Genomic DNA, 16,871 nt, shown 5'->3' on the forward strand with positions numbered 1-16,871 from the left:
TGAATTACAATAAAACATCTATATGGCTAATAAAATATATAATATATTAATTTAACGATCGTTTTTCTTACACAAAAAGCTGAAAAAAAAATAAATAAAATAAACCGAGTATCAACTATACATGAAATTTCCAATCGAAATCAAATTTCCAAAATTAATCCTGAATCGTAATGTTACAAAAATTATTTTGTTTTTAGAAAACATTAACGTGCTTAATTAATTATTATTATTATTATTTTATGTAGTTTATTAAGGTTTTGGCACCCTATAATTATTGCAATATTATGTGTTTATATCCATACACATTTAATGGATATAATATTTGATTAGAATATACTGCGCAGTTTATGTCATAAAAAATTGTTATGTACGTGCTGCGGTTAAATAAGTGTTTATGGTTATTTTATTATTGAAAACAAAATTTCTTAGAAGCATTTGTGTGTAGTGCTTGTAATGTATCTACTGAATCTAAAAAATAAAGTTAAAGCTAATAAATAATCGTTTTTATCGAGAAAATAATAATAATAATACTCAAGGTTGGTGGCAACTTGTTACAAAATAATCACCTACTAAAAGTTTGCATATTTTTCAATTATAATTTAATTGTTAATTTTTTTTAAAAATGATTTAATCATTCTAACAACAGCTCTACTAAAATAATAAAAATTTAAAAAAAAAGCAATTAATAATAATTTCAAACTTTGGACTGCATTACGCGATAAACATCAATTTTTAATCCATAATAATTTCAAACTTTGGACTGCATTACGCGATAAACATCAATTTTTAATCCACTTATTTTAGTTATGAAATGTATTGTATTTTTAAAGATAGACGTTTTAATAATTCATTATATTCGTCTTATTAACAGACGCGTGGACAGTATAGCTTTACTATTGAGTCTGAATTAGGCTATTATATTGACCTACACTTTCAGATTTATATCGTTTTTTTTTAAATCTAACTTATTTAAACGCACATTTCGTTTTCAATCTATCCAACATAATAATATAATACCGACTAAACGAAGACGAGACTATAATTTTTCATACTATTATTGTAAATTATGCCAAATTCTTAGAACAGAAAAAATATTTCTGATCAGGTATGTCCGATACGTCTCTAGAATATAATTCAAATGTTTAAGAAATATGGATGGCTGTATATTACATCACTATATATTATGCTGTCCGCGCGTTCGAAACTTCTAGTTTATAAATTTAATAAAATTTGCGAGGTTTACTCAATAGCTGTGTGATTCAATAACCGCCAATCCTAAATGCCACGGAACGGTATACGTAAGTACACATAATAAATACGACGCTTATGGCACGAGTGAACACATTGTATATGTATATATATAAACCCGATAACCGGAAGTATTCAGGGTAATATGATTTTCTAATTAAGTACAGCTCGACTATTTACCACTAGCACGCGTTTCAGCCGTCGGGTATAACGGAAATAAGAGACAGAATGACGAATATTGAAAATATGCAGTTTATGGCTTTATAATAAATTGCGGTGGATTTTAAAACACGATTAATGAATACGAAAATTGCGCTTTTGATGGATGGGTTTTTGATTCACCTTTGCCGATGGAACGAAATAGTAGTCGAAAGTATGCATAAATTCGTATAATATTACAGGCGGACGCTTTACTATTGCTAGCTACCCGACTCTCTCCCATCGTGAATTTTTGTGTACTTATATATATATACACACGACGACGGATGGCTCTCAAAATGAAATATACTTTTTTTTTTCGAGTCGTCATTGTGTAAATACCATCGTAGCTGTACGCCACACCAAGCACCGCAGTAATATCTTGCGAAGGTAAAGACGTTTTATCGGGCAGATGGAAGATTGGAGGTCTTCTACGAAAAAGTGTTTAGAAATATATAAATGTAAACTCCAATATAACGAAAATCTAGAGGCGGTATCAAGAAAGTGTTGAATTAAAAAAGGCACTCACAGGACGAAAAAATCTAAACGCATTACGGTTTGGACATAACTTTATCCAAACTTGATTCATGGTATATTTTACAGCTGTCAAAGTCACAGTTGTAATTTATATATATATATATAAATAAACGTATAAATTTACATTATACTTATAATTTCAAGTAAAATATTTAATGACAACGTATTTAGTTGTGAAATAATATATTTTAGTCTTAAGATCATCATTATTATTATTCTATAACGGACAGTTATAGGAATAAAAGTATTATAATAAGTTGCTAGATAAATTATGTTATTTTAGTAATAGCACTTAATGAATAAATTATATTGCCAGCTTCCCATGCAACCATTCGAATATCACCATAAACATTTAGTTGTTTGAAAAAATATTTTTTTGTTATTATAATTGTGGTGATTTTATGCGTCTAAATTGATAAATGTTTTCCTTTAAAGGAAATGCAGCTGGTTAAATGACTATACATAGTGAGTTGATGGGATACCGTTAAATGTTGTATTTTTTTTTCTTCTTAGAGTTTAAGTGGGTGTAGTGAGAGAGCTGTATTGAATATTGGTTTTATAATGAAGCATTTTTTTGGAAAACATTTTATGGCCATAATAAAACTCAAAGTTTCAAGACACAACTTTTTTAATTTAATTGAACACAGATTTTAGTATAAAAGTTATTAAAAAATCTAAAAACTAAATATATAAGCATTTAGACCAATTAAGAAGAAAAAAAACTTCGGCCATTTTTGAAAAAACATTGAATGTTTTTCATATGCGAACATATTTATCCTAAAACGATGTTGAAAAACGTCAAGGTCCCTACCATTGAAGCACATCAAAATATTGATTGAACAATATTATTGACATTGCAAAATATGCACATACAGGTGGTGCACATATTCAGAAACTAAAAAACACTGACAGATATTATTAAAATGTAAATCTAAATAAAATAGGCTAATAATATTTGAAAATTTATTTGTAATAAAAAAATAAAATCTATATCATTCAAATCAACCAACTGTCTGTTTTCGATATTATTATAAATTATAAATACATAGTATTGCATTTTTGGGAACACAAATAATAATTCGTAAATTCCCTGATATTATTAACGATGTACGATTAAGTTAAAAACATTATTCAAAATGAGAATTCGATTTATTTTACATCACACGAAATGGTTTCTTGTTATTCGATGTATAATAATGTTTAAATTATGTAATGCATTTGATTTGTAAATTTTTCTCATTTAAATAATGGTATTCCCATAAGAGTTTCAAGAATATCTAAGGATAATATAAAATCCGTTGAATATTTTAGTGCTGGAATTTTTAGTAAACGCACGGCGTCTTCCATTACATAATTTTCGGCTCTAATGACACTATATACATATACACATATATAATATTATTTTTGTCGGATATTTCACCGCTGGACGGAGAACGCCATCATTAAACACAAATAAATACGAAACAAAATGAAAACCTTTTGCTCTTTATATGTCAACCGAAATTGTTTATACCAGCGGCGTCAGTAAACCTTATCCGCGTTGTACACATTATATTATGATAGCAGTACGTGACCGAATATATAGAATTGCGAAAGGTCTCGCCAGGGGACAGTGAAAAATATATAATTTCGCAGGTAGGAGGGGCGCAACACATGTACGACTATAAAGAGAGAGAGAGAGAGAGAGAGAGATAGTTAAAAAAAAAAATCGGAGCGTAAAATTAAGCTATGAAAAGAATTTTTCATTAGGCAGGTATTATTAGCATCGAGAAGGGGACTGCGTTAGGTAGGTATGATGAACTTTTATTGTTATACTACTACTGTTTTATTATCATTTTTTTTTTTTTTTTTTTTATTCAGGTTGTCATAAGTGAGACCCTCGCACAAATGAACGACGTGGGGGAGATTTTTCATCGGGGTTTAAAAATATTTTTCATTTTTTTTTTTTTTTTGTCCAGAGCATTTTCTATTGTTACTTATGTATAGAGAGATATTAATGTAATTTGAAAAACAAAGCCGATGATCTTGTAAAATTTTCAAGAATAATAATTGCCAGTCGAGTTCCTCAGTAAGTGAATATTATAAAACATAATATGTAAATATTATGTTTATGTTGTAAAATATATCGACTAAAACTACATAGCATTATTATTAACGTCGTGTACTTACTATCTGTGCCACACACCCTTCTGGTAATATGTTATAGTTTCAATGTAAATTAGGCCGCCAAAAGAATATTCTCCGTGATATTTAACTTAAATTAATTTGTATTGTCCAGTGACCAGTTTTTGTCCCGACCACGTTGTGTTTAAAAAAAAATACAAATGATTAGAAAGACTATTTTTTATGATAAATGATTGGTTTTGATTCAATTCAATATCTATAGTTATATATTAGGGTTTACCTACATAAATGTATACATATTTTATGATATTATAATATGAATGTTTTTTAGAAACATTTATGTTCTTTCTCTTTATGCTCATCTTCATAATTCATAAAATTTATAATTTATACAGTCTCAAACACTTAAATTAAAGATAAATATTGTTACAAATATTATCTATATAAAAAAAAAAATAGATAAAATCCGGCTAAAAAGAAAATATAATATAAACTAAAATAATAAAATGTCATTTCAAACTCAATTTTTGACACGTTATTTCTTTATAATTCACCAAGTGCATACTAAATAAAAATAGAACCTCATTACTGGGAAAAAATAACATTACAGTCTCTTGACGTCATTTTGGATGGATTTTACATTTTGCCTTCTAAATATAAAATATGAAACTGAGATAATACCGTTGAAATAATGTAATAATAATAATTAAAATATGTTTGTATTATTATATTAATGACAATAATGATTTTTTGTACAATAATATTTATGCTCGGTCTCATTATTATAATATCTTCTCTTATTACATCATTTTTTTTTTATGATATTAAATTATTATATCTCTTTTATTTTTATGATAAAATTGTTTATTTTTATTTTAAAACAATCATTTCAAAAAAATGTTTCAAATATTTTTATTATTTTAAACAACAGATTAAAAATGAAAATAAATCTATGTATAAACCTGAATAATTAATACAATAATAATTTGTCAGTTTCCATAAATTATGTAAATGTACTGTTAAAATTTAATTAAAAAAAAATTAAGGAATAAAAAGGAATGTGTAATTGAATTTTTTTTTGTTTTTCTTACACTGAGCTCTGGTTCAATGGACATCAGTTATTGTTATTCATTTATTTTTCAGTTTGGTAAAAAATCTATTGACTATTAAAACTAAGAGTGTTGAAAAAAGTTTCGAATTAAAAGAAATAAAGTGCTATTGTTAAAAAAAAAACAAACTTTAAGACAATAGGATTTTTTTTTTTAACTTAACTGTTCCAATATCATGTGAACGTTTAGAATACCAATGGACTTACGGAGCTCCTTTTTAATACATTTACATTTTACACACTGCATTAACATTAACGGATTAACCACTTTCATGAAAAATCAAATACAACTTCAACAGAAAAAATACGTAAAAAAAATTTCTGTTCAATGTGAGAGGATTATAGTGAACTTCTCATCGAATTTTATTTCACGATTAAACTCAATGCGTATCATCGTATTATTAATTAAGTCAATATTTAGCAAGAATATAGTAGAAGTCAATATTACTTTTAACACTTTTTAAATGTCCTTATCGTTTAAAATCAGTTTATTTACAATCGTTCAATACCAATATAAAGAATGAAGTAAACAATAATTTTACTAAAGAAACATAAATTTGAAAACAAATAAGTGTACACAATAAGTGGAAATATGTGAGATGGATAATTATCTCGTGGCATACTCTTTAAATCATTATATATAGTTAAAATAAGTTAAATTGACATGAATACTCGAAATGTATTTCAAACTTTTTTCTTATCGCATTTGTCCTTGTTTTTTATATTTTAAGAAAGCCATATAAAAACTTTATATCTGGTGTTTAAAGATGTACAAAAGATATGATTTTATGTTTTTTTGAGAAAAACGCTTAATAAATATGGATACAAAATATAAAATAAATGTAAATTTATCACGTAGAAACTGCATCATCATTCATCATAATATCAACGACCTAACAGATTAGAACGTATTCACACCAAAGGTTTAAATTTGTTTTTATTGTAATTATGTTAAGTTATATTAAGTTTATTTTTACAATAGTCATTCGTTGTACTCATCAATATATTAATCAATATGTATAATATGTATATGTATAAAAATTAACGTTAAATTACACATTTATGAATTATATGAATTATTCGTCTGTTCATGATTTATTTAATAAACGGATAACTTAACACATCGAAATTACAAATGATTTTCAAAATAAAAATAAATATATTTTTAAGATAATTTATTATTGATGTTCTAATATTATTGCGTTGCGATTTCTTTTTGTTAACAATTAGTTGATAAGTTATATGTCATGTTTTTTTTACTGTGTATTCTAATTAATTAACCCAATACCTAAGACTTAGTACTTAAAAATGACTAAATTTAAATATAGATAAATACTTGTTATATTATTATATTACATATTAATTCTAGAACAATATTTTTCTATTATAAATCAAATTTCAATAAAAAAAAAAAAAGAAGAAATATATATTAATTTTGGTTACTGTACTGGTAATATTATGAACATATTATAGATTACTTGACTTCATAGGTTGTTAATACTAATATTACTTATTTTAATTTTAAAACCTAACATCAAGGATTCATTATTGTGAATTGGGCTACAATAAGTCAATGGAAATGATTGTAGAGATTTTACTCGAATCGACTCGACTGCGTTCATCAAATTCGATTTGTAGGTCTTGGTAACAGGTTTTTGTTTATTTCATATTGCATTATTTTAGCCATATTTAATTTAAGTGACACTAATACATTAATTATTTTATAAATATAATGTAAACCAAAAAAACACTAACGAACTGGTGTACGTTTAATTTTATTAGTATTGTTAAATAATTTCATGACAAAAACCGAGACATAAAAACAAAACGCTCATCAACTTACCAAGACGAATATATAAATCAGTTAATTAAGAATTTAAGACATTACAAACTTATTAAATGCCTATTTAATTTAGATTTAATTAAATTAAAAGCGCTGATACTTCAAGAGAAGAAGTTATATTTTATGTTGTATATATACCCCAGCGAGGATTTGTTTTTATCCTTATTGTCATATACATAAATTGTTTAGAATAAAAGATAGTTGAGAATAAAAGGATGCTTAAGTCAACTTATGGCTACATCAAACTGTTTTATGTTGTGATTTCAATTTTGAACTTATTTTAAGTTCAAAGAAAAATTGTTGTTTACATTTCACAGAAAATAAAATCAAGAAAGGCATAATATATATATTAAAAGCGCGTAAATAGCTCTTTACATTTTTTTCTTATGAGTAAATGCTTATAGACACTTGTAAGTAGGTATTTTAAATTTTTAGGCAGAACTTACAATTGAAAAATGTTGATGAAATCAAAATTAAGACATTTATTTGTTTCTATTTTAGTGTACAGATGATACTAATATTATAAATAATATATGGATAGACATATTATTATAATTACAGCACTGTAGCATACAATGATACATTTAATCACAATGATATTATAATCAGTTTTTGATTAATAAAATAGTTGATCATAACTTTTTTAATTATAATTATGTAACATAATATACTGAAACAGAGGAGGTGTAAAAATAATATTTCCCATAATCCCCTCGAAGTATTATAGGTACTACCTGCTGGCTGTGTTTTGCTATTTTTCGAGCTCGCGTGTTTACCCAAGCCGTTTAATTTATTGTATTTCTAAGTTTGTTTCCGCAGGCGAAACGACTATTTTTTTCGTTGTTATAATGGTGTAACAACCTTAAATATGTAAATCAGAGTGCATGTACGAAAATTTAACATTGGAGACCACCGAACAAATTAAAAATTAAAAGCACCCGTCGTTCTTTTTAAATGTCTTCGGGACACGATTTTTCACGATCATTACCCACAAGTTTCACGTGGTCTGACCGATATTATTTATTAAAACAGTTTTTATTTTTTATTTTTGTTTGACGGCCATCATCCGAAAAGAAAAAAAAGTGTACTTTAAATGCTAAAATATATAATATTATTATATGTTATACGTCATGTTAAGTCGTACGTACCCGGATTGATTACGTCGCACGGAAGGACAACGGTGTCATTCGTGACCACTCTGAACCTTCTTCCTTGGGAACCGAATGTTGGCAAGGTATCCGGTTCCGGATTTTGAGTGGGTCTCTTGGGCGAAGCAAAACCTGTAAAAAATAATAATTCATTTATAACGATGCATATGTTATGAGTCGATGAAAATCTATAACAACAATATTGTATTAAATCATAAAACGACTGACGGGTTATATCGGATAATGTTTAGTAAAAAATATTCGTCATACTAAAAAAAATTCTGAGGCAAATCTTTTTTGGAAAAATTAAATTAAAAAAGGAAAAAAAACGTTTAATTTGCAAAATATATTTTTCGAGATGATTATAATAATATAATAACAAAAATACTAAGTTAAGACTAAGTACACTAATTATAAATAATAATAATAATCTCTGGTATGCCGCGTGTCGGAGGCGAATATCATTAACACCGGCGCGCGCGATAATAAAACATATTTATTAATTATTATAATATTTCATAATTACCACTACAACTGCTAATAATTTATTCCCAATCCCTTATTTGAATCGTATTGATTGTTTACGGACGCGCATAAAGCTTACCTTATTCGCCCCGCCGCCGCCGTGGCCACTGACGAATAGCCGTTTTCTGGCGCGGAATTATAGACGAGTCAACGCAAATAATATTCGACCGCCCGACCGGCCCCCGCGTTCGGTTATTTCAAAAGTTTATGACTTCTGTTTAACTTGGCTCACATTAATAATAATATTATACACATTATTGTGCAATATCATTCGTTGTCACGTATATCAAAAACTCGTTGGCTTATGAAGTTTTCAAACATAATTATTTGATAGACTGCCGGGTCTGCCCCGTCTATAAAAATATATAATATATTCGCCTAATCCCCGCGATATACGGTCGTCTCTGCGTATGTGTATATAATATTATTATGGACCTTAATTTCCATCGCGTCTTCGAGTTATCGCGATGGTAAGAGTCAGTATATGAGTTCAAATAATAATGGAAATAATATTGCAAGACTGCAGCCGCAGTGAACGAACGGTTCGTTCTCCGGGGGGGGGGGGGTTATTAATTTTCGTTTTATATATTATTGTCTTCGGAATTACTCGAGTTTATTTGTAATATTTAAAGCACGACGGCAATTCGTGTATTTATTTTATAATAAACGACGAGCCGATAAATGCGGATAAGCTATTATTGATGAGATTCCAACTAGGTTGTTTTCGCAGATCAGTCGTCAATCGTTCGCATCGCATTACGTCTTTCGTCACCCCAACGTAGTGTTATAACAGTGAGCAGTAAACGATTCGAATAAAACGCGTATTTTTTCCAAAAACCGTTCAGATACGGTGTATATGATCTTTAAAAGTGTTGTATACATAACTTTAGAAATATTTTTCATTTCAGAAATTTGTTCACTAAAAACAAAAAAAAATTAAAGCAACATGATATTATTAGTAAACATAAACGTCAGTGTGAAAAATAGTGTATAACAATAATTACACCCATTAGGCATATAATTATTACGTTATGTTCTTTAATAAATTGTTAAGTACCTACGCTAATTTAATTTATGAATATGCTACCCAAACAAAACAAAACAAATACATTGTGTCTGACATATATTTTGTTTACTTTATTCAAATAACTTATAAAGGAATCCCTTTTTCAACTTTATACAGATTTTCTTTTTTCTTTTTTAGCAGATGAAATTACCTATCCGTCTAACAACATCCCAACGTTTTTTATAATTAAAACGGGGGAATATCCCCGAGGCACTGTTTATTTTACCAAAAATAAATCACTACTACTATAATACTACACTATTCAAGAGTCTAACTGTAATATATATTACGTCTGATTAAGTAACACGGTTTGCTCGTCTGGTGGTGTGTTAAGTACATTGAATTAATATTATTCGATAAAAACTTTACCTATCTCTCTCAAATATCTATAAAAATGAAAAATATTATATTTTTTTTAAATTGAAAACAAAATGTATAATAATCATTTGTTTAAGTTTTAAACATAACAATAAGTTAAATAATATTTTTCGCAGTATATATGACATACTGTTTATACATATAACATATTTGTACAGTAGAAAGTCGTAAGTCGTAGATTCATACAATAATTACTCGAGAATAACTATATGCGTTTTCTATTTATTTATACATTTACAAAAATAATGTTTTTCTAAATATTAATTAAAATCTCTAAAGTAAAATTATTTACGTTTAAATATTAGAAGTATTGTGAATACGACAATAGAAAAACTAGGAATAATGTGCCTCGCCACGTCAAGTGTATCTCGAGCGAGAGAAAAAGAGTCGGTGCGATTAAACGTATGTGAGTGTGTGTGTGTGTGTGTGTGTGTGTGTGTATGTAAGTTATTTGACACCACCAATGGCTTTAACTGGTCAGAACAGATATATTATTCACTACAAAGCAACTTCTAAGCTTATAATATGTATGTATATATATATATATATATAAAAAATGTTTTTATCTCACGTTGTATGCATCCTGCTCGTGGTGTTCTTCGGTATATACCGTATCGAGCGGCGAGGAGAGAATCGGTAGCGCGGACACAAACGCACAAACAACATTTGAAAACGCTTTTATTTATCAGAAAATTGAATCCCTTCGTTCTCTCGCCATAATGATCGCCGCCGCCACCGACGAGATTTATACTCTTCTCGTTCATCTTTCGCGATAATAATAGTAATAATAATAATAACAATAATGTCCTCGGACTACCGAATCTGCGTTGCGAGCATTTGCGTCTCGTCGTGGCTTCGTAATACATTTTACTACATTATAATTTATTTGGTACTGATAGACGTAAATAATATTATTATTATTATTGTTACAATTATTATTATTATCATTATTATTACTATATTACTATTGTTATTATATTGTTGTAAATGCGTGTCGTGTATGCACACAGACCGGATATCCTAGACGAATTGATAATGCCAAAGTATGCATTTGCGGCGGAACTATATATACGTACAAAGTCACCGACGACGACGGTAGAATTAAGTGTTATGTTTTAACACGAAATTAGTTTAGTTTCAATATCAAATCGAGTGCGTGAGTATTCTTGACTCGTTTGTGTATGCCAGCAATATTAACGGTCGGCCTAGTATTAATGATTATTACAGTACACTAAAATAATAGTGGTACAATTTGTTTCATTAATCTTCGAAAATGTACTTTTATGGCTCGTTTCCCCGAGACTTACTTCGGCGCACGCGGTATAGTTGAGAAATTATACGTGGCCTTTCGACTGTATAAGTAGCTAAGGAGCTGTGCTCATCACGTGCTCATCTGGTATTCCTACAGGTAAGTTTTCGAGTGTATCTTACGCCGTTGAACCGCGTCAACTCGTCACAGGGCACCTTTTTTCCGGTATATCATTTTTGTCAAACGCGTATTTCGGCGCACAAGCTGACGATTAATATTGTCTCGTTATCGCTGGCGGAGTGGAATTCCATCGAATATTAAAATAATTATATAACGATAAATAAAATAACGGATTTTCATGCTGATGCATATATTATATGCGGTAGATACTCCGGAACTTTTGAAAAGAAAATGAATAAATTTATGCAACCCGTCCTGTCCCGTGCCATATAATACACAAAGCTATACCTACATATTATGTAGGATATAATACTGCCGCGATAGCGAAAACTTTGCTGTGAATACTTTTCTTGACAAAGAAGTTTTTAGTGACCTTCGCTCATTGATCGGTAGTTTTAAAAGTTTCTCGGTTGGAAATTCGTTAAAAGCATATTTACACACGATGGTCCGCGCGATGGAAGTTACGGAAACTATAATAAAACCTTGGCCTTCTAATTAAACCATGCTTTTGGCGCAGACGGCTCCGTGTAACTAACGAGCGACGAATGTTTAAGCCCTGACCATTTTACCACCATACCGTGACCCCTTTAAGGGTTGCAAGTGATCGCAGTTTGATTTATTTTGAATACGGCCATACATATTTGAAAAGAAATATTATGTGTCGCGCACGTCTAGATTGCTAAATTCTTTTGAAAAAGGTAGCGAGCCTCTGTTCTCGTGATTTACAAAAAGGGTTACAGACAATAAGGGCACAGTAACGTAAAGCTTGCGTTTCAGTGAAGAACTGTTCGTCAAAGATCGTATAGTTTGGGATGACTGAACATGGAAAATAAAATATAAAAATAAAACGAAATTATGGATTCTTTATGTAATTCAAGTAGGCGAAAAAACTACTTGTTTTTTTCCGGTCCTTTCCTTTATTGTGACATGGATACCGTCATTTTGTCGCGTTCAGCTATTTTCATTCTTTTTTAGTTTTCTGCACACCCTTCCACTTGATGTCCTCTCATTTCGCATTCAAATTCAGTACCATATTATACCCTATCAAATCGCACCTAACCGAAAGAAAATTGGAATTCTTAAAAAAGAATTTTAAACAAAAGTAAAATATAAGCATTCATAATAATATAATAGAACGTATTGATTTTTGACCGCCGCGAAATAATATTGAAAAACAAATCGAACGAGTTAGGCGGTTAATGTTCCGTGATGGATGATGCATTTTACGCTATAGTAAGATTACACTATATTATATAATATGACTCGCATAAAACGCTAACTATCTTATTATTTTGTTTATTACAGAAACATAATGTTTAACAGAGGAGTTTTGCATTTGACATTTAACGATTAAGCACGACAACAATAAATCATCAAATGCAAATAAAACTAGATTTCTCTTTCTTTTAATTAGTGTTAACGTTTATACATTTTCTTTTTATGGCTAAGACATTTTTGGGCGTATTATTTTGCATTCAGACGTTGCGCAAATACAACTGCATAAGGATCCCTAGAATATAGCTGGTAAATGTGATGTAATTAAGTATTCAGATTTTTTTTTTTTTTTTATCCCATTTCCCACGGTTAATTTATTATCGTTATTTTTGCTGCAGTATAATATATATGTATATATATAAAAAAAGCGGCTAATGGTGAACATTGTCTTTACGCGCAGGATGAAATGACGCTTATAAATTTACAAGAAAACGAGGGCTGTCTCGTGCAGGCCACACCGGTGGATATGGCGGTTCTGTACTATTTTACGCAATAATTTTTGAGTTTTTTCACCGTAGTCTTAAACACAAGAATTTTACGGGCTGGAAAAATATCTTAAAAATATATGAAAAAAAAAATAATAATCGAAAACGGAAGCGATTCCGCAACAATAGCGCAAGTGTACAATACAATACAATAGTCCGAACGATATAACTTTATTATCAGTAAATACAACTACCAAAAAAATCGGCGCATCTTAATTATATTGTATTTGCATAATTTGTGTGTTTATGGTAATTCATTTTTTAACTTTATTTAAATATTATTTATATTAATCCAGTGAGTCTCGAAGTAATTTACAGTTATGGCAATGAAAACGTCTCTATAGATTTTATTTGTCGTCTTTCATTGACGGACAAATGAGAGTATTATGTAATACACACACGCAACAACTGATTTACGTAATGTGTATCAGTTCCGCAGATTTAATTTTAATTAAATAAAATAATAAAATATGTATGTACTATTAAATTTGTGTTCATTCGTCTACTAGATTTAATCTTAGGACTATGGTAACTAATTACTCTTCAGAAACGATTTAAACATGCAATAGCTAAAATATAATGGTTGAATGTCAGGTGAGGGATATATCTTATCAGAACAATGTTGTTTCAAATTTGTTTTCACACATTCCAATATTATCAGAGGCGTATATTTTAAATTTAATATACTACATTAGACAAGCAATTTCGAAATTGACTGTTCAAAGTGTTTACACGACATACAATATAGTGTACATTTTGCAAATAGGAAAACAACTATTATAAAAATGTGTGTTGGTCTTGAATTTAAAATTTATTAATCTATGTACATTATTTGTATTAGCTTTGAAATATTCAGTGCGTATGTTGTTGGGTCAATCTCGTCGCAACGCGGTTCGTCTCATCTGACCAAAACGATAGACACGCGTTATCCGATTTTTTTTATTCTATACTACACGATATACCGTATATATATATATATATACTTAGATTTTTATACCATTCGATCACGAACACTCGCCCTACTCTATATAATAAGTCTCGTGTCAGAAATCATAGCCACGTCGAGTCGTTAACGTCTAAAACAGCGGAATAATTTCGGTGCTAACGCAACGTCAACGAACGCCACTCATCATTTGCCGATCGGTTATCGGGACGGATTGAACTATAAATAATTTAGTGCGATGCCGTCGCGGTAGACTTTTGTACACAAACGCTTCTGGCGACACTTTGAGCTCGTCTAAATAACGGTGTATACGACGGGCGACGCTCGGAACACTCATGGTTGGTCCCACTACGCGATACTTTTTCGCCGACCTCGCACTATTAAATAATTTAACTGCCGTGTTTACTTTTGCTCGGCCATCGCTGACGTTTTGTCTCTCGTGTGTACCGTTCAAGATCTTTAGAAAAACCGTACCGTCACCGCCGTTCGCCATACCGCGTTATGGATAAGTCCGATTATATTAGGCAAATATTGCTCTGCGCTCATTCCCGCCCGAAATCGTACGAAAATTGTTAGTGAAATAGAAACGGACAAGCGCTCGGACGTACGAAGTTAAGTGGTGAAAGGGTGCGTATAGGATTACGAATCCTATAGCAAAATATTGTCTAGAATAATAATTCCTTTTCGTTCATTTTTGCTTTATTTCAGTTAATAATGTGTATGAAAAAAAAACGTACCTACGTGTATACTATTATAGAATACATGTGCAGGTTAATTATTTAAACAGCAGAGTAATGTATATTTTTTTTTTTGGGGGGGGAGGAAGTAAGTATCACGCAATTCTAATAATTTATAATATTAACCTTATTTTGTTCATCCTTATTATATATACTCGTATTATAATTTGGTTTATGTTTTTCAGTTAATCCGTCCACCAGATATTAATTTTAAATCACAAACTTTATTTTTAATTGAATAGTTTGAAATGGAATACTTTTGATAGACTGTATATATTATCTGGTCAATACTTCAACATAGTATTAATCCAGTGTATATGTTCATATTATCTGTAATATAAGGGATTTTAAGCTCAGATGAGCGTGCGTAATGCAAATCGTTCTCGGTGATTAAGCACGCATAATATTTATACAGACAAATCGTGACTGTAAGCGGCACACGTGGTGTGCCATCGGATACCATTAAAATTAACCGGATAAATAAAACGATATTGCTTCGACAATTGCGATGTTTTTCTATCTAGGCAGTTGAATTGTAACTAATGAATGGGAATTTATTTAATTTATTTATTTTTGAATGCCAATCGATATTCGCCCGTACGGGGAAAATCAATTCTAAACGTAATAATACACAGAAACGTCGTCGAGTTGGGGGAATAGGCACTATAGTGCGGTTCATAAAGAAAATCGAATCAAATCGCAGAAAACATGTTAGATGAATGATTGTGTGTGTGTGTGTGTGTGTGTGTGTGTGTGTGTGTGTGTGTGTGCGCGCCGTGAAGAGAGGAAGAGTGAGAGAAAGGGGGAGAGACTTTTTCTTATTTCTGTGCATCGAATAAAATTCTCAAAGCGCTCGATGTTTGGATTATATTATTTAAACAAACGTATATCGTGGCTTTGTGTGTATTGAAAACGACGTCTATTGTTAGTCGTGGCCCCAATACGAAAGTTTTGGTTTACTGTTGGAAGGAAAGTGCCAATTGTTCTACAATGACATTTTAGTCGGCGTGAAAAATTTAACCATAGACAACAAACGCACTGTACCGGAGAAACTAGTATTTTGTTTTCTTCTTAACAGTCAAAACAAAGGTCTGGTTTTTATCATATTTTGTGTTATTACAAGGCACGACTTATAGCGCAAGAAAAATGTATAAGAGCGATAGAAAAAAATAAAATTTTATTGGCCGTGTATATAAGAACCGTATTGTCGTAGCGCTGTAAGATTCGAAATTTGTACGAAATGAAAAATAATTTTAAGGATACGTTAAATATGTTTTAAGAACTACTACGACGCGCGACGGCTACGTTATTGTAACGCCATAGTTAAGCTGTATATTCGACCAGCTGCGTAGGTCGTGGAATTTTGTGCAATACTTGTATACCTAGTCAATAATCGTCTTATAATGTAATCCATACCTGAGATTATAATATTATAAAAATGTTAACTAGTCAATACAAAAATTACGTCTTTTCGTTGGGATAGGGAACTACTAATATTAATAATAATAATAATAATAAATACTATCTACATTTCTCATGAGGAATGTATTAATTACCTTGCCGTAAAGGTAAAATGGAATTCGTGTTGTCTTTTCTCAGTGAATATTATATAAATGTCACAGTATAAAATCGAGTTCATTTCCCTTATAAAATTTCAAAAGTCTTGGTAAATATCATGTCATATTGAAGTTAACTCAATCGCATAAATTCGAATAAGAAAAAAAAGTTTTTTCTTCCTTAAATTATTGGTTACTAAATACTAATATAATTTTATAATTTTGAAGCTATATAAATTGGATCAGATTATAAAATTTGTTACAGCAATTA

At 29.9% G+C, this 16,871-nt stretch overlaps 1 protein-coding gene across 2 annotated transcripts in view; it reads right to left on the reverse strand.

The window, feature by feature from the left end:
- Nucleotides 1-16,871, reverse strand: part of LOC113556247 (neurotrimin-like) — a 178,900-nt gene that overhangs the window by 31,504 nt on the left and 130,525 nt on the right. For both annotated transcript variants that reach the window (XM_026961080.1, XM_026961079.1), the window contains exon 2: nucleotides 8,207-8,338. In XM_026961080.1, coding sequence (XP_026816881.1) covers nucleotides 8,207-8,338 — 132 coding nt within the window. The remainder of the gene's footprint in view (nucleotides 1-8,206; nucleotides 8,339-16,871) is intronic.

The sequence above is a fragment of the Rhopalosiphum maidis genome, chromosome 3, assembly GCF_003676215.2.
Source record: "Rhopalosiphum maidis isolate BTI-1 chromosome 3, ASM367621v3, whole genome shotgun sequence".
Lineage (NCBI taxonomy): Eukaryota > Metazoa > Arthropoda > Insecta > Hemiptera > Aphididae > Rhopalosiphum > Rhopalosiphum maidis.